This window comes from Nerophis lumbriciformis, linkage group LG32, assembly GCF_033978685.3.
Source record: "Nerophis lumbriciformis linkage group LG32, RoL_Nlum_v2.1, whole genome shotgun sequence".
NCBI lineage: Eukaryota > Metazoa > Chordata > Actinopteri > Syngnathiformes > Syngnathidae > Nerophis > Nerophis lumbriciformis.
In genome coordinates, this window is record NC_084579.2 from 26,615,920 (window position 1) to 26,641,156 (window position 25,237).

Consider the following 25,237-nt stretch of genomic DNA (forward strand, 5'->3'; position numbering starts at 1 on the left):
TTAAAAACATTTTCTTGAATAAAAAATAAAGTAAAACAATATAAAAACAGTTACATAGAAACCAGTAATTAATGAAAATTGGTAAAATTAACTGTTAAAGGTTAGTACTATTAGTGGACCAGCAGCACGCACAATCATGTGTGCTTATGAACTGTATCCCTTGCAGACTGTATTGATATATATTGATACATAATGTAGGAACCCGAATATTAATAACAGAAAGAAACAACCCTTTCGTGTGAATGAGTGTGAATGAGTGTAAATGGGGGAGGAAGGTTGTTTGGGTTGGTGCACTAATTGTAAGTGTATCTTGTGTTTTTTATGTTGATTTAATAAAAAAACCAAAAAAAAAACCGATACCGATAATAAAAAAAACAATACCGATAATTTCCGATATTACATTTTAACGCATTTATCGGCCGATAATATCGGCAGACATCTCTAAAAAGAACCAAACTTCATGAATGCTTTTTTTGACCAACAAGTATGTGCTCCAATCACTCTATCACAAAAAAATAAGAGTTGTAGATATAATTGGAAACTCAAGACAGCCATGACATTATGTTCTTTACAAGTGTATGCAAACTTTTGACCACGACTGTAAGTCCCTCAACCTTAAATGGCCTTGATTGGAAAAGTGTCTGTCAGCAGATGCGAGCAAGAGGAGGCAATTAGACGAGTGAACGGCATTCATGTGTTTGTTGATTCTTGCCTTAGTGACACACAAGCTATGTTTATTCAGGGTGTTGCGTTACACTCAGTAGAACAGTCTGAAGTCACACTTCATTATTAATGCTGTTGCAGAGGTTGTATTGATCACTTCACTGTCAGCGCCCTTTAGACTTGCTTACTCGTGACCAGGTGTAAAAAATCTCAGCCCACGTTGTCCAAAACAGTAAGACTTGTGCAGACATAGAACAATAATCCTTGAAGAATCTGAGCAGCTTGAAAACCAAAAGAATCCGTCGCGAAATCAAAGTGCAAACTAAAAATTGGCTTTCTTTTCCTGTTGATGTAACAAACCAATGAACGCTTATTTCCTGCCCGTATAAAAACAGCTTGGGTTTCCTGTTTGTTTCCTGCAAGATGGACACGCTGGCCTTGTTGGTGGCCGACCGGCGTGCACACATCACACGGCGTATTAAAAGCTGCCTTATCACAGCACATTAACCTCACGTAAACACGGGCATGAACTCGGGTCGCGACAAGGTGGTGGCATGCAAAGAATAAACACAGCCAACCTAGATAAATATTTTATTGTTGCCATGGTAATACTAAACAATCTTATAATCTAAGTGACATGTGAAAGCCTTTGAAACATAGAATTAATGATATATGTTCACTGTCCAATCAAAAGCATGTATCTATTATGTTTATATATTAAAAAAAAATAAAAATAAATTGGAGATGCATTCTTTTCACTGGATTTGCGTTTAGTGTACGACAAAATGTTTAATGAAAAACTGAGTTAGCCAACCAGAAGGCGCACTGAACTTTTTAGGGAATTTTGCCTATCATTCACAATCATTATGAAATGTACTCTAACTCGTAAATAAACGTAAATAAAAGTCTACTTACAGCGAAGCCAATTGGAGGTCCTCTATTCCGCCCATAAAACCCAATAAATAACCATCCAATAAGTGGCAACAACACTCTATTGAATATTAACCAAGTATTAATGATATTGTTATTATAAGCGCTAACACAGACCAATTATTTATAGCGGTGCCGTGATCACTAGCTTCTGTGCCAATGTTGACATGATCGACTGATGTTTCGTTTCATTTCCTTGCCCGTCAAACTTTATCGTAGATCCTAAATCATGCCTCTCACCTGCATAGTTGAAGGTTGAGGACGTATTCCGACAAGTTGGTACACTTTGACAGCCAATTTAAACCCGGATATGGCGAGAAGGACACGAAAATATGCTTGTTTTTACCCCCTTTTTCTTCATCTAAATGGGAATATATGAAGATGCTAGCAGTCTGCATCCTAACGACAGCAGACCGTGTACAGTAAGTGATGTTTTATTATGTTAGTTGGCTCTCATGAAGCCTGCAGTAAGTAATAATCAGTGATGTTGTGGGGGGAAAAGTGTGCCGCGTATGCTTAAAATGATCAAAGTACGTAAATATTAAATGTTATTTTAAATGTGCCTGTTACTACATAACTGTGGAAGTTGCTTCGTAGCAGTCCCACTGATAGACACTTCACAGGAGCCAAGCGTGCCGTTTTAACAAAATTTTAATGCACATATGTTTTTATCAAAATCTTTTTGGTTCGCAGAACGTGACTTTTCAGTCGCGTCCGTATCCTCTCTCTTTCTCCGCTCCCGGCTGCTCACTGTTGAAGACAACAGATGATTAGATTACCACGTACAGCCTGTGAAATCTAATCACCTGCCAGCTGTGTCTCGCCGTCAGCACATGCCCCGCCCCTATCCGATGGTGCTCCGCCCTCAACACCATCGACAGAGGCGGTGACCATTGCTCCTGCGGGCGCGCTGATCACACTCTCTCTCCACAATAACATTTATATTTATATCATGAATATGCAACCTTAATAGAGATGTTTGGATGTTTTTAAGGGCTTTATAGGCAGAATAGAGCGGCTCTCATAGGCTCCAATGTAAGCAGACTTTTGATTGCATTTATTTAATATTTAGAATGTATTAAAAACAAACAAAAAAAAACATCCTTTGTCATGTTTTCATAATGATTGTGAACGATAGGCAAAATTCCCAACAAAGTTCACTGCCCCTTTAAAGGAAAAGTAATGCAGTTAAATAAATCAAACAATTACATTGAAAAGAAAACCACAATTACAATATCAACCAAGCAAGTGATTACCACGGATACACAAAAGTACAATATCACGTGTCTGTTCCAAGAAAATAGCATTTAAGTGACGCTACAGAAAATTGTGGCTAATTGCTGATTTATTTTGAATCTGTTTGTACAGTCACGAATGGCAACATGTGATAAATTTTATTTTTGATCGTACTAAAAATACATCTATAGTATTTAAACAATATATACAAATGTCCCCTGATGCGGTAGGCTATTCTGTAGCAGTAAACACAATCATTCTTCTAATAAGGAAGAATAAATACAAGTCTGAAAACACTGCGGGTGTAAGGCCAGGAGGCTTAAGAGCTGATAGATAACACACACACACACACACACACACACACACACACACACACACACACACAGTTACACGTCCATACCCCCAGTTTGTCAGAGAGATGCTTCGCTCCATGTACTTCTACTCGAGGAGTCCGTGTGTACAACAAATACTCTACTGGAGCAACATAGTCCATGTCTGATGGACGGCAATCAGCGACACACACAGGAGGACGAGTGAGGATGAGGATAACGACGAGGCAGATGGTAGGTTGTAATAGTTGTAGTGGTTGAAGACTCTGCTGGGAGGCTTCACTGTGATGTAACCGTTGATGATGCGAACCACCGGGGGAGGCGGAGACTGAGGCGCGGCACTGTGAAGACAACAAAGTAGAGAAGTAGATAGTTAAAACTGTAGTAAAAAACAAGCTAAATATATACATACAGTCGTGGTCAAAAGTTTACATACACTGGTAATGAACTTAAAGGCCTACTGTAACCCACTACTACCGACCACGCAGTCTGATAGTTTATATATCAGTGATGAAATCTTAACAGTGCAACACATGCTTACTAAAGTGCAATTTTAAATTTTGCGCCGGAATATCCTGCTGAAAACGTTTCGGTATGATGATGTCAGCGCATGATGTCACGCATTGTAGAGGACATTTTGGGACAGCATGGTGGCCAGCTATTAAGTCGTCTGTTTTCATCGCAGAATTCCACAGTATTCTGGACATCTGTGTTGGTGAATCTTTTGCAATTTGTTCAATGAACAATGGAGACAGCAAAAAAGAAAGCTGTAGGTGGGAAGCGGGGTATTGCGGCCGGCTGCAGCAACACAAATATATGTGCTGTATGAACTTTGGGGAGGTGAACGGTACTATGGGCTGTAGGATTGAGTGTGTTGTGCAGGTGTTTGAGTTGTATTGGCGGGTTATATGGACGGGAGTGGGGAGATGTTTGTTATGCGGGATTAATTTGTGGCATATTAAATATAAGCCTGGTTGTGTTGTGGCTAATAGAGTGTATATATGTCTTGTGTTTATTTACTGTTTTAGTCATTCCCAGCTGAATATCAGGTCCCACCCGCCTCTCACAGCATCTTCCCTATCTGAATCGCTCCCACTGCCCTCTAGTCCTTCACTCTCACTTTCCTCATCCACAAATCTTTCATCCTCGCTCAAATTAATGGGGAAATCGTCGCTTTCTTGGTCCGAATCGCTCTCGCTGCTGGTGGCCATGATTGTAAACAATGTGCGGATGTGAGGAGCTCCACAACCGGTGAAGTCACGCGCATATCGTCTGCTACTTCCGGTACAGGCAAGGCTTTTTTATCAGCGACCAAAAGTTGCAAACTTTATCGTCGATGTTCTCTACTAAATCCTTTCAGCAAAAATATGGCAATATCGCGAAATGATCAAGTATGACACAAAGAATGGACCTGCTATCCCCGTTTAAATAAGAAAATTGCATTTCAGTAGGCCTATAATGTCATGGCTGTCTTGTGTTTCCAATAATTTCTACAACTCTTATTTTTTTGTGATAGAGTGATTGGAGCACATACTTGTTGGTCACAAAAAACATTCATGTAGTTTGGTTCTTTTATTGAATTTATTATGGGTCTACTGAAAATGTGAGCAAATCTGCTGGGTCAAAAGTATACATACTGCGATGTTAATATTTGGTTACATGTCCCTTGGCAAGTTTCACTGCAATAAGGGGCTTTTGGTAGCCATCCACAAGCTTCTGGTTGCATTTTTGACCGCTCCTCTTGGCAAAATTGGTGCAGTTCAGCTCAATTTGTTGGTTTTCTGACATGGACTTGTTTCTTCAGCATTGTCCACTCGTTTAAGTCAGGACTTTGGGAAGGCCATTCTAAAACCTTAATTCTAGCCTGATTTAGCCATTCCTTTACCACTTTTGACGTGTGTTTGGGGTCATTGTCCTGTTGGAACACCCAACTGCGCCCAAGACCCAACCTTCGGGCTGATGATTTTAGGTTGAGTTATGAGCCAGTTTCTGTTTTCAAAGTGCACCCCGTTATATACACCCAACATCCGGTCTTCTTTCGGTCTTAGACAAACAAAACCTTCTTTTTCCAACCATGAGAACGAATAAAGTGAGTGTGAAGGGGAATTCTGCTAAGAAGAAGCAGGTGATATTCATTCAATTAAAGAATTAAATCATCAAAGACATAAACAAGGTATGTACGTACCCGACTTGGTGAAGCAGTACCAGCATAGCACTGCTAGTTTGCACTAGAGATGTCCGATAATGGCTTTTTTGCCGATATCCAATATTCCGATATTGTCCAACTCTTAATTACCGATTCCGATATCAACCGATACCGATATATACAGTCGCGGAATTAACACATTATTATGCCTAATTTTGTTGTGATGCCCCGCTGGATGCATTAAACAATGTAACAAAGTTTTCCAAAATAAATCAACTCAAGTTATGGAAAAAATGCCAACATGACACTGCCATATTTATTATTGAAGTCACAAAGTGCATTATTTTTTTTTAAATGCCTTAAAACAACAGCTTGGAATTTGGGACATGCTCTCCCTGAGAGAGCATGAGGAGGTTGAGGTGGGCGGGGTTGAGGTGGTGGGGGGATGTGGGGGTAGGGGGTAGCGAGGGGTGTATATTGTAGCATCCCGGAAGAGTTTGTGCTGCAAGGGGTTCTGGGTATTTGTTCTGTTGTGTTTATGTTGTGTTACGGTGCGGATGTTCTCCCGAAATGTGTTTGTCATTCTTGTTTGGTGTGGGTTCACAGTGTGGCGCATATTTGTAACAGTGTTAAAGTTGTTTATACGGCCACCCTCAGTGTGACCTGTATGGCTGTTGACCAAGTATGCGTTGAATTCACTTGTGTGTGTGAAAAGCCGTAGATATAATGTGATCGGGCCGGCACGCAAAGGCAGTGCCTTTAAGGTTTATTGGCGCTCTGTACTTTTCCCTACGTCCGTGTACACAGCGGCGTTTTAAGAAGTCATAAATTTTACTTTTTGAAACCGATACCGATACTTTTGTAACCGATACCGATAATTTCCGATATTACATTTTAAAGCATTTATCGGCCGATAATATCGACAGTCCGATATTATCGTACATCTCTGGTTTGCACCATACTGACGCAGAATTAGTCGACAACGCCCGCCAAGGACATAAAAATATATTTTTTAAACAACCGACATTTATCCATGAGAATATGGTAAAGCTGCTGATAGTGTGTTTGACAGAAAAGCAGCTCACAGAAGATACCTTAGAAGCAGTGACGTGCAGTCAGGGGAGGCAGGTGAGGCGGGGCCTCACGTGCCATCATCGAAAGAAAAAAAATGTAAAAAGAAAAAAAAAAAATTTAATTGTTATATGTATCCAGTGATTATACTATAAAGTTATTTTCCATTTAACTTCACCATCCATCCATCCATTTTCTACCGCTTATTCCCTTTGGGGTCGCGGGGGGAGCTGGAGCCTATCTCAGCTACAATCGGGCGGAAGGCGGGGTACACCCTGGACAAGTCGCCACCTCATCGCAGGGCCAACACAGATAGACAGACAACATTCACACTCACATTCACACACTAGGGCCAATTTAGTGTTGCCAATCAACCTATCCCCAGGTGCATGTTTTTGGAAGTGGGAGGAAGCGGGAGTACCCGGAGGGAACCCACGCAGTCACGGGGAGAACATGCAAACTCCACACAGAAAGATCCCGAGCCTGGGATTGAACCCAAGACTACGCAGGTCCTTCGCATTGTGAGGCAGACGCAGTAACCCCTCTTCCACCGTGCTGCCCACTTCACCAGTTTTAGATTATTTTTATTCAAAATCGTTGAATTTTCACATTTGCCGTTCAAATACTGAGAAGAGACTTGCGGTGAGTCACCAGTCAGTTGAGCCTCGCCAAGGATTGCGCAATGACTCGGCTAACTGCTGGCCTGCTGTGCAGTGAGACCGTATTGCTATATGAATTATGTTATACATTTCCATAGTTTAGTTAGCTGAGGTATATAATGTACAGTGTATTTAGTCAACAACTGTATGTGTGTAACGTATTTCTTGTGCTGAGCAATCATAAAACTGCTGCGAATACGAACTAGGTGAGGCTCGCAGTAATCCCGCCCCCTGGTGGTAGAGGGCGGTAGTGATCCCAGAGATCATTCTTGTGACTACTCGGCTGCAGAAGAAGTGACAACAAGCAGCAACAGTTAGCAGCGATTGTTTATTTCTTCCTCTCGCCTGGACTTTTAACATGGAGGATTACATACCGTATTTTCCGCACTATAAGGCGCACCTAAAAACCACAATTTTTCTCAAAAGCTGACAGTGCGCCTTATAACCCGGTGCGCTTTATTACGATTCATTTTCATAAAGTTTCGATCTCGCAACTTCGGTAAACAGCCGCCATCTTTTTTCCCGGTAGAACAGGAAGCGCTTCTTCTTCTACGCAAGCAACCGCCAAGGAAAGCACCCGCCCCCATAGAACAGGAAGCGCTTCTTCTTCTACTGTAAGCAACCACCCGCCCCCGGAAGAAGAAGAAAAAACGCGCGGATATCACCGTACGTTTCATTTCCTGTTTACATCTGTAAAGACCACAAAATGGCTCCTGCAAAGCGACAAGGATCCGGTTCATAAAAAGACGCAATCTCTCCATCCGCACACGGATTACTACCGTATTTCACAGCAACTGATATTCCTGTGAACCGCACTGTGGAACGGGAGCACGTACGGTGAATATTCGCACCACAGGGAATGAGAAGTCATCCTTCACTGTGGTTCTAGCTTGCCATGCTAACTTCCACCCATGGTGATATTCAAAAGGAAGACCTTGCCAAAAGAGACCTTTCCAGCCGGCGTCATCATAAAAGCTAACTCGAAGGGATGGATGGATGAAGAAAAGATGAGCGAGTGGTTAAGGGAAGTTTACGCGAAGAGGCCGGGTGGCTTTTTTCACACAGCTCCGAAGGCGAACACACCTTCACTAAGACGGGCAGACAGCGCCGGACGACATACGCCAACATTTGCCAGTGGATCGTAAATGCCTGGGCAGATATTTCGGTCACAACTGTGGTCCGAGCTTTCCGGAAGGCAGGATTCACAGAACTGCTGCACAACAACAGCGACACTGAATCCGATGACTTCGACGAGACGGAGCCGGCCATTTTTGGATCCCACGCTTGCGCAACTTTTCAATTCGGACACCGAAGACGAAGAATTCGAAGGATTTACGAATGAAGAATAACTTCAGAAGGTGAGCGCTATGTTTATTTTGTGTGTTGTGACATTAACGTTCGAGCAACATTATGTTGCTATTGCTCTACACCATTTTGAATTTTACTATGTTTGTGATTGCACATTTGCGTACATTTTGGGACAGAGTTGTTAGAACGCTGGTTTTCAATATATTATTAAAGTTTGACTGAACTATCTGACTGTTTTTTTGACATTCCCTTTAGCGCAGCGTAGGCGCGGCTTATAATCCGGGGCGGCTTATTGGTGGACAAAGTTATGAAATATGTAATTCATTGAAGGTGCGGCTAATAATCCGGTGCGCCTTATAGTGCGGAAAATACGGTATCTAAAATAAAACAGTTTTCCAAACTGGACTTTCAATCGAAGCAGGAGGTAATAATTAAAAGAAGATCTCCATCGAGACAGAGAGACTTTTAAAACTGAAGAAATATAAGGAAGACTTCTATAAACAAGTTATCGATGCTTTTGGACTTCATTTATAAGTAAAGGTAAGACCATAATAAAGTTTTCTTATTAAATGTGCTTTTTTGTGTGCTACAGTTTGTATGTGTTAAGTTAAAGTTAAGTTAAAGTACCAATGATTGTCACACACACACTAGGTGTGGTGAAATTTGTCCTCTGCATTTGACCCATCCCCTTGATCACCCCCTGGGAGGTGAGGGGAGCAGTAGGCAGCAGCGGCGCCGCGCCCGGGAATAATCTTTGGTGATTTAACCCCCAATTCCAACCCTTGATGCTGAGTGCCAAGCAGGGAAAAATGCTGGTATGAGCTTTTAAACACAACCTGTTAACTGCTGCCAATCAAATGGTGAACAAGATACTCTTTAGGGTTCATATGTTTGTAAATCTGACTGTGATGAAGTCAGTGCCTCACCAGTCATCAACCTCACCGCACGTCACTGCTTAGAAGTGTCTAAGGTAAATACTGTACATATTAATTACATTACTTCATAAAACATTTTCTTTTTTTCGTAGTACATTCTATTGTATGATTTTTTTATATACAATATTCCCTATTTAGAAATTGTTCCTATCAACAACCACGTTACATGGTTTGGGGGTGCTGAAGCCCTAGCATAGATTAATTTGTGTGGAAAACTGAGTTGAAAAATGAGCATTTTAAGTTAGGAGCCACAGGACCAATGAAACTTGTAATTCTAAGGGTGACTCCACACCTAAAATATTAGCCCTTTTGTTTAAAGTTGAAACGTCTTCTTCACTGAACAAAAAGAGTCCAGTTGCCTCGATTTCAAAAAAAAAGTTTCCCAATTTGATGCTGAAACTGTAAAGTTTGTAATGTTTGGGACCACGCCAGGCAAAACCAACACTGCGTAGTTGACACAACGTTGTGATAATGATGTGACGATAAAGACAACATATCTTAAAACACAATAACTGTTCATTTATTTATCTGTGATGTATACGGTTCGATGTTTACCTTTCTGGCTATGGTGCTAAAAGTTACATGTGTAATATAGTAACGAGTACCTGAAAGGAATCTTTCAGCAAAATGTATTTATTTGAAACATGTATGTGTATAAATGAGAGATGTGTAAACATAGACAATGGAGACTGTTACTTCTACGTTTTCTGACAACCTCTACCTGTCTGGTCAGACATTAAAATAAACAAAGATGTGAACCATGTAGGCTTTGGAACCCGTGTAAACTAACAGTCTGTTTCCTTCCCGCTGAAGATACAAGGTCTTGCTCGGAAAATGAGAAAACATTTCTGCAGACTTGATGAACAGACACGCTTACAAACGCCCTCTGTTTCTGCGATTAACAGACCTTCAGTGGTTGGATTATTCTTCTTTCCATATTTGATTTAAATGATGTGTTTTGAATATGGGAAGTCACCAGATATAGCAGTGAAATCATTTAAATCCTGTATTTTGCTGCATTTTGACACCTTGATGATACCATAGCACTGCACTCAGTGTAAATGATCCACTACGGAGTACTTATAACTAAATATTCATCATTTACAGCAAGGGTGTCAAACGCAAGGCCCGTGAACAGGTTTTATCCAGCCCGCGGGATGAGTTTGCAAAGTATAAAAATGAGCCGAAATTTTTGAATGAAAGAAACTGCTGTTTTAAATGTGTCCACTAGATGTCGCAATAGCAATTCTTTGTATCTCTGTAGATGATGCTACATATGTAAAACAAATAAACCACTTGAGGACAATGAGTTAACTACATAAACAACATCCTGTAATTTGATTTTGATATTATTTTTGTATCTTGATGGATTGAAAAATAACACCAGTGAGTTGACTGACGAACATTATCACATAATTTATTCAGAAAGTATACATAATGACAAATAAAGATATAATACTATTAACCGCAACATGCAAGTGTAAAAAAACCACAACACAATTATGATTTGTACATTTTCATTACGTGCTTGTTCTATTTTTAAACAAAGCAAACAATCTGAAGTTGTCGTTATTTTTAAGTTATCGTGCCGTGATTTTACCAGTGCGACCCACTTGGGAGTAGATTTTTCTCCATGTGGCCCTCAATCTAAAATGAGTTTGACACCCCTGATTTACAGGGCATTAACAACAAAATCACACTACTGTAGGATGAATGATTTTGTGATACAATCTTAGATATGTTGCACATGTAGCATTGGAATATTAAACCGTAGTCTAAGATGGCACTGGGATCAAAGACCAATGTTAACTACAAAATGCAATTTTGGTAGAAATGTTGTGTGAATGCTGAAAAGCCGAACTGAAGTGCTAACAGACATCTTGCTAGTGTCAAGTATCAAGTATCAAGAAATACAACTCTCCGGTGCATATCTGCAAACTGAGCTAAAAAGCTATTTTTTCAACTCTAGTATGTGTTAATTCAGAGTCTATGCATGAACAAGTCAAATTTAAGATTTTTTCGGACTTTTTTTAAGACCGTAATGATAATAATTTAAGACCATTTCATATAAGTCTACCAGTTTCAATTGGATGAAAAATGTGTGAGGAGAAGGCGGACAAAAAAATAAAACAGTATATAAAAAGTATTTCTTTAGTGGAGAAAACAGGCAAAATAATGGGAAGAAAATCAGTTTTCATTTGATTATCTATTATCTTTCCAGAAAAAGGTAACATTTACTTTGCGTGTAAGTGACTACCTTCCTGTGGTTATTTCCTCCCACAACAGGATAGATGGATGGCTAGAATATCACCAAATTAACCTGGTACCCTCCTGCCTAATCACTTTCAGCAACACACTGCCGGACCACACCTGTGCCGCGCTCTTATTTTCATCTGAAAGATGAGCTTCTTCCGTTGTCCGGTTAGTCCCTGCCTGAAGCTACTGAGAGAAGCAAAACTGTTTTTTTCCCCTCATATTTCCCAGGCTGGTGTGTTCACCTTTAAGCCACCAACTCCAGTTAGGAAAAGGAGTCAGGACGTAGTTGTCACTGCGGGGCATGTGTGTGTTTACACCTCCAGTGTGCATGGAGAACTTGGAGATTTGATATGTCGGCTGTTGGAGCCTTGCAGCATCGCAACAGGAAGCATCGGTTTTGTTCTAAAGGCTGACAGTGGAGACTGTGATACTCTCTTGTGCTCCCATACCACCTCCTTGACTACAATGATTACCTCCTCCAAGGAGGTTATGCGTGAGTTCATCCCTTTGTTTTTTGTTTTTTGTCCAGTTTCCTGACAATAGTCTCTGATATATCAACTTAAAGTAGATGTGTTCAAAGGATGTTGCTGTTGAACTTTTCCTTAACTTCCTATGGTTTCTAAAGAGTGAAAAACCTTTGTTCAATTTTTCCATAAAATATGTCAAGTGTGTCCGGCGAAATATTGTCAAACCAAGCTTCCTTTGCATCTTGTTCAGGTTTGTAATGTAATGTAAAATCTAAGGGTGTAAATTTCGGTTCGGTACGTACCTCGGTTTAGAGGTCACGGTTCGGTTCATTTCGGTACAGTAAGAAAACAACAAAATATATGTCACACCTGGGTGAAGTCTGGTCTGGGTTTCGTCTGGTTTCATGTTGTTTTGTCATTTCCTGTTTTATTTTGAAATGCTGACTCTCCCTCTCGTTTCCAGAGTCCTAGTCGGGTCGTGACAGTACACTCTGGCCAGTATGGACACAGATGCAGGATTACTTGAAACAGTTGTTTATTCTCAGAAGGGGAGGGGTCCAAAACGGGAGAAACAAAACAGGCTATCAAAACAGATCTAACCTGTACCGTAACCTGTACTGTACCATATTTATTTATTTACCAAATTTGTAAACAATGTCTTTATCCTTTTAACATTGGGAACACTATACTAATTCTGCCCAAAAATACAAATAGCTCTGTGTGTGATGGATGTGAGCCACCGCTCGGCTGATCAGTGCAACAGCAGGCAGTCATGAATGCTAAGGATAACAATAACATACATATACACACAGGGTCCATTGCCACGGTTAATGTGGTCAACATATATAAAATAAAAACAGAATGGTTTCTTAACAAAACCTTTCTACATATAAAATGCTTTTTTTGATTGATTGATTGAGACTTTTTTTAGTAGATTGCACAGTACAGTACATATTCCGTACAATTGACCACTAAATGGTAACACCCGAATACGTTTTTCAACTTGTTTAAGTCGGGGTCCACGTTAATCAACATTAAACTGCCTCAAGTTGTTGCTCAGATTAAATAAAATGACAAAACTTTTCTTCTACATATAAAAAGTGCAACATTAAACAGTTTCAAGTCAACTCAGCCTCAGATGAACTTTTCTTTCCCCCCCCCAGCCTTTAACCCTGGTGACTTTCACTCTATTTTCATGTTTTTTGCCAGAAAAATCAGTTTATCCACATGGTCTGCAGAAAGAAGAAGTGGGTCAAAATATAGTTTTTAATGCAATATGGTCTTAAATCTGCTGCTATAAAAACACCAACGGCATTTGTTATTGCTTTAGCCCTGCCTGACTCGCCGAGGAGAGGCTGCTTGAATGCGGTGTTTGCATGACGATCGTCTTTCTTGTCGTTGACGCGATGTTCACTTAGGGGTGGTGACGCTTCAAATGCGTTAGCATGTTTGACATGTTGCCAGTAGCATACCCTACCGCTTATGAACAATGTCGGCAAACCGCTTTCGCTTTGTTGTCATTGCCCGGTCGCTTCTAGCATGCCGTGTGTTGTGCCTCGGCGTGCATTGTTTACACAACGTGCGTTACGCTACTTAATATGTCCGTGTGGAAACTCGTTCGGTACACCTCCAAACCGAACCGAAAACCCTGTACCAAAACGGTTCAATACAAATACACGTACCGTTACACCCTTAGTAAAATCCGATATAACAGTTTTACACCCTTGTGTCTCACTCTATTTGATTAAATTTCCGTCTTGAGGGGTTATAACCAGTACTAAAAATAGTAACGTGTCAATGCTATACTTAGAATTGTCCCTTTCTTATGTGACACTTTTTTCTTGTTTCAGGTTTTCACAACACTTAACCACTTTTCTTAGATTATGTTCACACTCAATTCCGATTTGTTTTCCCCTTATGTTGAGTTGAGTTGAATTTGTGTTTATTTGGAACATGCATGCATACAACATGATGCATCACAATTTCCAGTTTCTCTATTCAACATGTTCGAAAAGGAGTAGGAAGAAGCAGAGCGTATTTAATCCTACCCCTTTTTCTTTATATAGCAGTTGCTAAAACTTTTGTTCACTTCCTGTTCTCAATTTATTCACAATATACTCCATAAGTAATAACAATGGAATAAATAAATACATAATAATTAGTGAAGTAAGTTGTATTTCATATGGTGAGATAAATAAGATTATCTAGAAAATGAATGAATGGATTAAATAAATTCAGAATGTTTATCATGGTTCTTCTTCTTTGTACTTTGTAAACACTAAGTTTGAAGAGTTTATTGAAGTGGATTAAATTTGTAACATTTATTTCTTTATTTATTTATTAAACCAACATAAAAAAACACAAGATACACTTACAGTTAGTGTACCAACCCAAAAACCCTCCCTCCCACATTTACACTCATTCACACAAAAGGGTTGTTTCCTTCTGTTATTAATATTCTGGTTCCTACATTATATATCAATATATATCAATACAGTCTGCAAGGGATACAGTCCGTAAGCACACATGATTGTGTGTGCTGCTGGTCCACTAATAGTACTAACCTTTAACAGTTAATTTGACTAATTTCCCTTAATTACAAGTTTCTAAGTAACTGTACATTTTTTGATTTCTTTGCTTAATCCATTCCATAATTTAATTCCACATACTGATATACTGAAGGTCTTAAGTGTTGTACATGCGTACAAATGTTTTAAATTACATTTTTCTCTAAGATTACATTTCTCCTCTTTTGTTGAGAAGAGTTGTTGTATATTCTTGGGTAGCAGGTTATAGTTGGCTTTGTGTATAATTTTAGCTGTTTGCAAATTCACTATGTCGTGGAATTTCAGTATTTTCGATTCAATGAATTAAGTGTTTGTATGTTCTCTATATCCAACATTATGCATTATTCTAACTGATTTTTTTTGTAACACCTTTAATGAATAAGGTGTACTTTTATAGTTATTTCCCCATATTTCTGCACAATAACTCAGGTATGGTAACACTTGCGAGCAGGAGAGAATATGGAGTGATTTTTGGTCTAGAACATGTTTTGAATAATTCATTATTGACATGTTTCTTGCTACTTTAAGTTGTATATTTTTTACATGAGATTTCCAGTCATCAATCATTATACCTAGAAATTTGGTTTCATTTAGTCTTTCAATTTGTATTCCGTCTATTTGTATTTGTGTTTGACATGTATCAGATATTTTCATGCCAAAGTGAATTGCAAAAATACAAATTTTCAAATCCTACCCAGGCCTCTTTCGTATTTGGATATAAATCCGATATGTATCCGATGCAACTGTAGTCTGAATGACTGAGTCATCATGAAGCAAGAAACGTTGTGATTCTTAGCCAAAATAGATGAAGAAAAGAAAAAAGTGGACGAATGATCAGAACTGCTCGCCCATACTCTCCTTGGGACAGACGTTGAAGCAAATGCCCCACAAACTGCGAGAGCCAAAATTAATGTCATCTTACTTCTTAATCTCCTAAAATAATTTGGTTGAGAAAATATTGACTCCGGTTGCAAAATAAATGCTTGAAATTGCCACAAATTTGCCAGGACTGAGACCTACTGGAATTAGAGCCATGTTTACTTCCGTAAATACACACACTACAAATCCAATTTTTTGGGGGGTCATGCAAGCGCCGACATCACTAATGTCAAACTCAAGGCCTGAGGGCCACATCTAGCCCGCTACACCATTTTAAGCGGCCAGCGAAAGCCTGGAAATAATATGTGTCAATTAAGTATTTGATCTTTTCCTACTAAATGTATTAATTCTTTCACTTTTGACAGATAAAAATGTATGTACAGCATGCAGCTGCATATCATTTTAACTTTGGTATTATCTAATAGTACAACCTTTGTGGACTTGGAGAAGGCATTCGACCGTGTACCCCGGGAAGTCCTGTGGGGAGTGCTCAGAGAGTATGGGGTAACGGACTGTCTTATTGTGGCGGTTCGCTCCCTGTATAATCGGTGTCAGAGCTTGGTCCGCATTGCCGGCAGTAAGTCGGACACGTTTCCAGTGAGGGTTGGACTCCGCCAGGGCTGCCCTTTGTCACCGATTCTGTTCATAACCTTTATGGACAGAATTTCTAGGCGCAGTCAGGGCGTTGAGGGTATCTGGTTTGGTGGCTGCAGGATTAGGTCTCTGCTTTTTGCAGATGATGTGGTCCTGATGGCTTCATCTGGCCAAGATCTTCAGCTCTCACTGGATCGGTTCGCAGCCGAGTGTGAAGCGACTGGGATGAGAATCAGCACCTCCAAATCCGAGTCCATGGTTCTCGCCCGGAAAAGGGTGGAGTGCCATCTCCGGGTTGGGGAGGAGATCTTGCCCCAAGTGGAGGAGTTCAAGTACCTCGGAGTCTTGTTCACGAGTGAGGGAAGAGTGGATCGTGAGATCGACAGGCGGATCGGTGCGGCATCTTCAGTAATGCGGACGCTGTATCGATCCGTTGTGGTGAAGAAGGAGCTGAGCCAGAAGGCAAAGCTCTCGATTTACCGGTCGATCTACGTTCCCATCCTCACCTATGGTCATGAGCTTTGGGTCATGACCGAAAGGACAAGATCACGGGTACAAGCGGCCGAAATGAGTTTCCTCCGCCGGGTGGCGGGGCTCTCCCTTAGAGATAGGGTGAGAAGCTCTGCCATCCGGGGGGAGCTCAAAGTAAAGCCGCTGCTCCTCCATATCGAGAGGAGCCAGATGAGGTGGTTCGGGCATCTGGTCAGGATGCCACCCGAACGCCTCCCTCGGGAGGTGTTTCGGGCACGTCCGACCGGTAGGAGGCCACGGGGAAGACCCAGGACACGTTGGGAAGACTATGTCTCCCGGCTGGCCTGGGAACGCCTCGGGATCCACCGGGAGGAGCTGGACGAAGTGGCTGGGGAGAGGGAAGTCTGGGCTTCCCTGCTTAGGCTGCTGCCCCCGCGACCCGACCTCGGATAAGCGGAAGAAGATGGATGGATGGATGGATAATAGTACAACCAATACAATCATACATTCCACAAAATGTATTAAAATGTATATACTTACCGTATTTTTCGGACTATAAGTCGCAGTTTTTTTCATAGTTTGGCCGGGCTCCAGTGCGATTTATATATGTTTTTTTCCTTCTTTATTATGCATTTACGGCAGGTGCGACTTATACTCCGGTGCGACTTATACACCGAAAAATACCTACTTGACTAATATTATCTATCCAATTGTACACTATGAAAACTACAATAGGTTGTTTGGTAAAAAACTGGCAGCTCATTTGCCAGAATGTTACTGTAAAAAACAGTGAAAAAATACAGTACATTTTACGGTAAAATTTTAGCAATGGAGGTACAACTTTTTTTTATAGCAAATGCTACAGATTTTATTTATTTTTTTACAATATACGTAAAATATATATATAATGATGAAACGCATAGGCAATTGTGTAACATTATAATGAGGTGACTCCTTATTCATTTATATTCAAATGTTATTCAGTTACAGGCCGCTCTCTTAAGGCAGCCACAACTGCGATGTGGCCTGAAATGAAAACGAGTTTGACACCTTTACTCTACATAAAAAAATCTTAACGAACAATCCAAATCGGAGTAAATAAAAAATCCAAATTAGGCATCATATCCTGCAGTGTGAACCTAGCCTTAGTTATTTCCTCACAGAGGCGTTACCATGGCCGCCTTAATGCACGGGTTTACCTGGGATGATGTCCAGGGGCCCCTGTTTTGACGAGAAAATGCAATGATTGGTGTTCATAGCTGTCAATCACAGAAAGCTCGGGTTTGTGTAGCGTTTGTGTACTCTCTCTCTCGTGGCTTTGTTGTTTTTTTTCTACTGTTCCGTGGTTGCTGGTGTGAAAGGCATACCTCCCAGGTTAAAGCGGCCCTGGGTGTTACCTATGCTAATTCGGACTAACTGGCCGGCTGTTATGTGGTTTCCCATTGCGAAAAATTAGGTACCTTTTTTTAGAAAAAATATATATACGAACCCCGTTTCCATATGAGTCGGAAAATTGTGTTAGATGTAAATATAAACGGAATACAATGATTTGCAAATCCTTTTCAACCCATATTCAATTGAATGCACTACAAAGACAAGATATTTGATGTTCAAACTCATAAACTTAATTTTTTTTGCAAATAATAATTAACTTAGAATTTCATGGCTGCAACACGTGCCAAAGTAGTTGTTACATGGCCTTTCCTTTTAACAACATTGAGTAAACGTTTGGGAACTGAGGAGACACATTTTTTAAGCTTCTCAGGTGGAATTCTTTCCCATTCTTGCTTGATGTACAGCTTAAGTTGTTCAACAGTCCGGGGGTCTCCGTTGTGGTATTTTAGGCTTCATAATGCGCCACACATTTTCAATGGGAGACAGGTATGGACTACAGGCAGGCCAGATTAGTACCCGCACTCTTTTACTATGAAGCCACATTGATGTAACACGTGGCTTGGCATTGTCTTGCTGAAATAAGCAGGGGCGTCCATGGTAACGTTGCTTGGATGGCAACATATCTTGCTCCAAAACCTGTATGTACCTTTCAGCATTAATGGCGCCTTCACAGATGTGTAAGTTACCCATGTCTTTGGCACTAATACACCCCCATACCATCACAGATGCTGGCTTTTCAACTTTGCGCCTATAACAATCCGGATGGTTCTTTTCCTCTTTGGTCCGGAGGACACGACGTCCACAGTTTCCAAAAACAATTTGAAATGTGGACTCGTCAGACCACAGAACACTTTTCCACTTTGTATCAGTCCATCTTAGATGAGCTCAAGCCGACGGTGTTTCTGGGTGTTGTTGATAAACGGTTTTCGCCTTGCATAAGAGAGTTTTAACTTGCACTTACAGATGTAGCGAACAACTGTAGTTACTGACAGTGGGTTTCTGAAGTGTTCCTGAGCCCATGTGGTGATATTCTTTACACACTGATGTCGCTTGTTGATGCAGTACAGCCTGAGGGATCGAAGGTCATGGGCTTAGCTCCTTACGTGCAGTGATTTCTCCAGATTCTCTGAACCCTTTGATGATATTACGGACCGTAGATGGTGAAATCCCTAAATTCCTTGCAATAGCTGGTTGAGAAAGGTTTTTCTTAAACTGTTCAACAATTTGTTCACACATTTGTTGACAAAGTGGTGACCCTCGCCCCATCCTTGTTTGTGAATGACTGAGCATTTCATGGAATCTACTTTTATACCCAATCATGGCACTCACCTGTTCCCAATTTGCCTGTTCACCTGTGGGATGTTCCAAATAAGTGTTTGATGAGCATTCCTCAACTTTATCAGTATGTATTGCCACCTTTCCCAACTTCTTTGTCACGTGTTGCTGGCATCAAATTCTAAAGTTAATGATTATTTGCAAAAAAATATTTTTTATCAGTTTGAACATCAACTATGTTGTCTTTGTAGCATATTCAACTGAATATGGGTTGAAAAGGATTTGCAAATCATTGTATTCCGTTTATATTTACATCTAACACAATTTCCCAACTCTTATGGAAAAGGGGTTTGTATATTCCCAAGAACATTATTCATTCCTATTGAGGTGTTTGGTTTCACAGATGACAAATGTGCTTTGAAACGTGGTCCTTCATCTTTCTGAACGGACGATGGCTTCTTACCTCTCTTCTATGCGGACCCAGAGATCGTTAAAATGCCTGTGCCTCTGTTTCTTTTGCTTGTTCCTCCTCCTCTTCTTCAGCATTTTCTTCTCCGCTTTCTCCAGCAGCTCTAGGCTGTCCGAAGGCAGGAGCATGTGGGTCAACCTGTCATCCTCCAAGAGATGGCCGTCATCCTCGTCCCTGTCTGGGAGTTCGTGGAAGAAAGGCTCCAGGAGAGGGGTCTCATCTTGTTGGTCCCCAGACTCAGTTAGTCTGGAAGATGATCTCCTGAAACAGGAAAAGTTGGTTTTGAGGAAGCTAAATATATGTAATAATAGCTATGCTAAACATGATTTCTGTACAATGCTAATGTTCTATATCTATACAGTACAGGCCAACATTTTGGACACACCTTGTCATTCAATGTCTTTTCTTTGTTTTCATGACTATTTACATTGTAGATTGTCACTGAAGACATCAAAACTTTGAATGAACATGTGGAGTTATGTACTTAACAAAAAAAGGTGAAATAACTGAAAACATATTTTATATTTTACTTTCTTCAAAATAGAATCTCTATAATAATCTCTGATTACTTTTTCGCACACTCTTGGCAGTCTCTCGATGAGCTTCAAGAGGTAGTCACCTGAAATGGTTTTCATTTAATAGGTGTGCTTGAAGCTCATCGAGAGAATAACAAAGAGTGTGCAAAGCAGTAATCAGAGCAAAGGTGGCTATTTTGAGGAAACTAGAATATAACATATAATTTCAGCTATTTCACTGTTTTTTGTTAAGTACATAACTCCACATGTGTTCATTCATAGTTTTGATGCCTTCAGTGACAATCTACAATGTAAATAGTCATGAAAATAAAGAAAATGCATTGAATGAGGAGAAGGTGTGTCCAAACTTTTGGCCTGTACTATATATATATCCATCCATCCATTTTCTACCGATTGGCCCTATCATATGTATATATATATATATATATATGAATCTATTCTGTGATAGCTACCAGCACTAGATGTTAGGCTACACTGCATAACATGCCTCACTTGCTGTGCTAAATCCATCCTTTCCATAACACTTCATAGGTGGTCAGTCCAGACATAATGACGGTACGGTTTATGAGGTGGAAAGTGCAAAAGGTGTGGAAGAGCCACAAGGAATAAACATATCAGTGAAGTCGTTTTTCTTCAAACCTGAGTCGCTTACTAAAATGAGCTGGCATGTGGGGCTAAAGGAATAGAGGTCTGTACCTTTAAGCAATAACAGGGTCAACAAGATCTAGTGAATTCCTATGGTATTGTATCGGAGGCCGAAATTTCCTTTTATTTAAAAGATCAGTGATGGGCCGGTGAGCAGACAGTGTTTACATGGCTAACGATTGTACTTGTATGAAAGACTCCTTCAAAAGGGATGCACACTTAGGGAGACATAATTATATTTCCATATTCCTTATTATACACATGCAGGAGTTGCATAAATAGCAGGATGGTGTATGTCTTGCCAGAACAGCGGCTACAATTTAAGAGCAAGCTGCCACAAACACATTATCTATCCACAGTGTGAAGCCGCTTCTAAAATACTAATCCTGACCACAATAGCAAAAAATAAACTACCGTATTTTCCGCACTATAAGGCGCACCTAAAAACCACAAATTTTCTCAAAAGCTAACAGTGCGCCTTATAACCCGGTGCGCTTTATTACGATTCATTTTCATAAAGTTTCGATCTCGCAACTTCGGTAAACAGCCGCCATCTTTTTTCCCGGTAGAACAGGAAGCGCTTCTTCTTCTACGCAAGCAACCGCCAAGGTAAGCACCCGCCCCCATAGAACAGGAAGCGCTTCTTCTTCTACTGTAAGCTACCGCCCGCCCCCGGAAGAAGAAGAAAAAACGCGCGGATATCACCGTACGTTTCATTTCCTGTTTACATCTGTAAAGACCACAAAATGGCTCCTACTAAGCGAAAAGGATCCGGTTCATAAAAAGACGCAATCTCTCCATCCGCACACGGATTACTACCGTATTTCACAGCAACTGATATTCCTGTGAACCGCACTGTGGAACGGGAGCACGTACGGTGAATATTCGCACCACAGGGAATGAGAAGTCATCCTTCACTGTGGTTCTAAATTGCCATGCTAACTTCCACCCATGGTGATATTCAAAAGGAAGACCTTGCCAAAAGAGACCTTTCCAGCCGGCGTCATCATAAAAGCTAACTCGAAGGGATGGATGGATGAAGAAAAGATGAGCGAGTGGTTAAGGGAAGTTTACGCGAAGAGGCCGGGTGGCTTTTTTCACACAGCTCCGAAGGCGAACACACCTTCACTAAGACGGGCAGACAGCGCCGGACGACATACGCCAACATTTGCCAGTGGATCGTAAATGCCTGGGCAGATATTTCGGTCACAACTGTGGTCCGAGCTTTCCGGAAGGCAGGATTCACAGAACAACAGCGACACTGACTCCCGATGACTTCGACGAGACGGAACCGGCCATTTTGGATACCACGCTTGCGCAACTTTTCAATTCGGACACCGAAGACGAAGAATTCGAAGGATTTACGAATGAAGAATAACTTCAGAAGGTGAGCGCTATGTTTATTTTGTGTGTTGTGACATTAACGTTCGAGCAACATTATGTTACTATTGCTCTACACCATTTTGAATTTTACTATGTTTGTGATTGCACATTTGCGTACATTTTGGGACAGAGTTGTTAGAACGCTGGTTTTCAATATATTATTAAAGTTTGACTGAACTATCTGACTGTTTTTTTGACATTCACTTTAGCGCAGCGTTTTTTTGACATTCACTTTAGCGCAGCGTAGGCGCGGCTTATAGTCCGGGGCGGCTTATTGGTGGACAAAATTATGAAATATGTAATTCATAGAAGGTGCGGCTAATAATCCGGTGCGCCTTATAGTGCGGAAAATACGGTACATTTCTTCCAAGTACATTATCACTGGAGGACAAGAGGAAAATGAATGGCTCAGCATGATAAACACACACACACACACACACACACACACACACACACACACACACACACACACACACACACACACACACACACACGCTGGTTATCATTTGGAATGGGGACCAAGTTTTTGATCATCACTTGTGGGGACCACCCTTTCTACAGGTTGTGGAGGCATACATTTTTTTTTGTAAAATGGCCACTGCCCAGTTCGCTCATACACGTCTTTAAATCTCTGGATTGATGAAGTAATGTGCTGATCATTCTTACTGGGGACCCTGGGGAAAAAAGAGTTAATATGTTTCATGGGGACCAAATTTAAATAATTTTGCATAATTCACACAAATTTGTACGTGACTACTGAGGACCATTTAAAAAAAAAAAAGTTCAAATTTAATTAAATTAGATTAAATTATATTAAATTAAAGGTTTCCCTTTAGGGGACCTGTTTTTTTGTCCCCATACCGTCAGAGGTCCCCTAAAGGGGACTGTGTAAACAGAGCAATGTCCCCATTAAGTTAGCATTGCCAGAACACACACACACACACGCACACACACGCACACACACACACACACTCACACACTCACACACACACCCACACACACACACACACACACACACACACACTGAGCAGGACGACACAAGAAGCTAACCTCTCAAGTTTCAATGTAAAGTTGCAGTGATCGATCCAGATGTCAACGCCCAGAATAGCATCAGTATATAAACGATACTAAAGTATTTATTTTTGCTACAGAATCATTGTTTTGGTCGTTGTTGTTATTGTTTACAAAGTCATGGAGTAAATCTTTGGATAAAGGAAGGCTTTGAGAGCAAAACCCAAACAATTTAAAATGGGAGCCATTTGTCACGGCCCGGGCGCATTCCAGTGCGCATTCATCTGCGCGCTGCGCTGAGCGCACCTCCAAGCGCACTCATGGGCGTGCCACTCCTGCTGCAATCAATCAACAATCTGCACACCTGTCGCTGATGAGCTCCCTGGGCTTCTTAAGCCAGTGCAAACCTGCCTTCCGGGCCAGAACGAAGCGACCTGTTCCAATACAGTAAGCCGACAATCTCTAGCTCTATGCACACTCTCTCTCTCTCTGTGTTTCTCCCCCTCCGTGTTCATTTGTCTCGTGTCCCATGTCGTCATCCTGCAGCATTCCTCCGTTCCCGCGTCACAAGCTGTGTGTCTCGTCTTCCCGTATTCCCTCTGGTTCCCTGGCTGCCTCTTGGATCTCGACCTTTGATACGGACTTTGACGCCTCGCTCTTGCTCTTGACCTCAGGCCTGCCCACGGACCTCCAAGATTGCCTTGCCCCTTGGACTTCCGCACCTTGCTCAACACTCCCGGTAACACTCAACATTTAATCCCTGCACATAGTCGCACGCATACACATTTTGGATTAGTTTTCACACTCCATACTATTATATATATTAATAAATAGAGCTAACTACGTCCCTGCATTCTGGGCCGTCTTCTTCCCCCATGCACCGTAACACCAATAATAGTTTTTGCTTTTGTTTAGTTATTGTGCACAAGCCACTTTGTTTTGATAAATAAAAATGGATGTAGCATTCAATACCAGAAATTGAATATATCATCTGATTTACAACAATCTTAGCAAAATAGAAATGTGATAAAATAAGCTTTAAAAAAATGTGTGTTTAGTTACTTGCTAGAAATCTTTATCAGTTCTATAATCTATTGTCAAAGTATCGGATCAGGACTTGAAATTGGATCAGATTTCAGGCCGAAAAAATGTTTATGGGGTCATCCCTAATACATATTATTGTCTGTGTAACTGACTACGTTTACACTGCAGGCCAAAGTCGCCCAAATCTGATTTTTTTCTAACTCTGAAATCCAGCTAACTGTTTACATTTGCATGTAAAATGTGATCTTTATCATACTCCAACGTGCACAGGGTCCAATGTGGCCCCATTGTGACCTCAACGTCACTTGCATGCGCAGTTCGATTAAGTGAAAACAAAGGAAAATGACCGGATTCCGTAAATGCACAAGGAAGTCGCTCATACTTGCCAACCCTCCCGGATTTTCCAGGAGACTCCCGAAATTCAGCGCCTCTCCCGAAAACCTCTTGGGACAAATTTTCTCCCGAAAATCTGCCGAAAATTCATGTGGACCTGAGTGACGTGTCGACAGCCTGTTTTCACGTCCGCTTTCCCACAATATAAACAGCGTGCCTGCCCAATCACGTTATAACTGTAGAATGATCGAGGGCGAGTTCTTGGTTTCTTATGTGGGTTTATTGTTAGACAGTTTAATTAACGTCCTCCCAGTGCGGCAACAACACACAACAACAGCAGTCACGTTTTCGTCTACCGTGAAGCAGTTTGTCTGCCGTAAACAGCAATGTTGTGACACTCTTAAACAGGGCAATACTGCCATTTACTGTACATGCATATGTGACAATAACATCTACGGCTTATAGAGAGTGCAGTGCACAACTGCGCACACAACAAGGAGACGAAGCAGAATGCATCATCAGAGAGGGTGTTCAGCATGGTTAGAAAAATAGTGACAGAGAATAGAACAAGGATGGACAATTCAACCCTTAACTCAACAATGAGTAGATGAGTGTTATGTGCGTGTTTTTGTGTA

The 25,237-nt window shown here is 40.9% G+C and overlaps 1 protein-coding gene across 1 annotated transcript in view; it reads right to left on the reverse strand.

Annotated features, from left to right (window-relative positions):
• Positions 1-2,920: 2,920 nt before the first annotated feature.
• trabd2a (TraB domain containing 2A) overlaps positions 2,921-25,237 on the reverse strand; it is a 278,709-nt gene continuing 256,392 nt past the window's right edge. Inside the window, exons 6-7 of the mRNA XM_061927081.1 lie at positions 19,645-19,911; positions 2,921-3,499 (exon numbers count right to left, since the gene is read on the reverse strand). Coding sequence (XP_061783065.1) covers positions 3,301-3,499; positions 19,645-19,911 — 466 coding nt within the window. The 3' untranslated portion in view covers positions 2,921-3,300. The remainder of the gene's footprint in view (positions 3,500-19,644; positions 19,912-25,237) is intronic.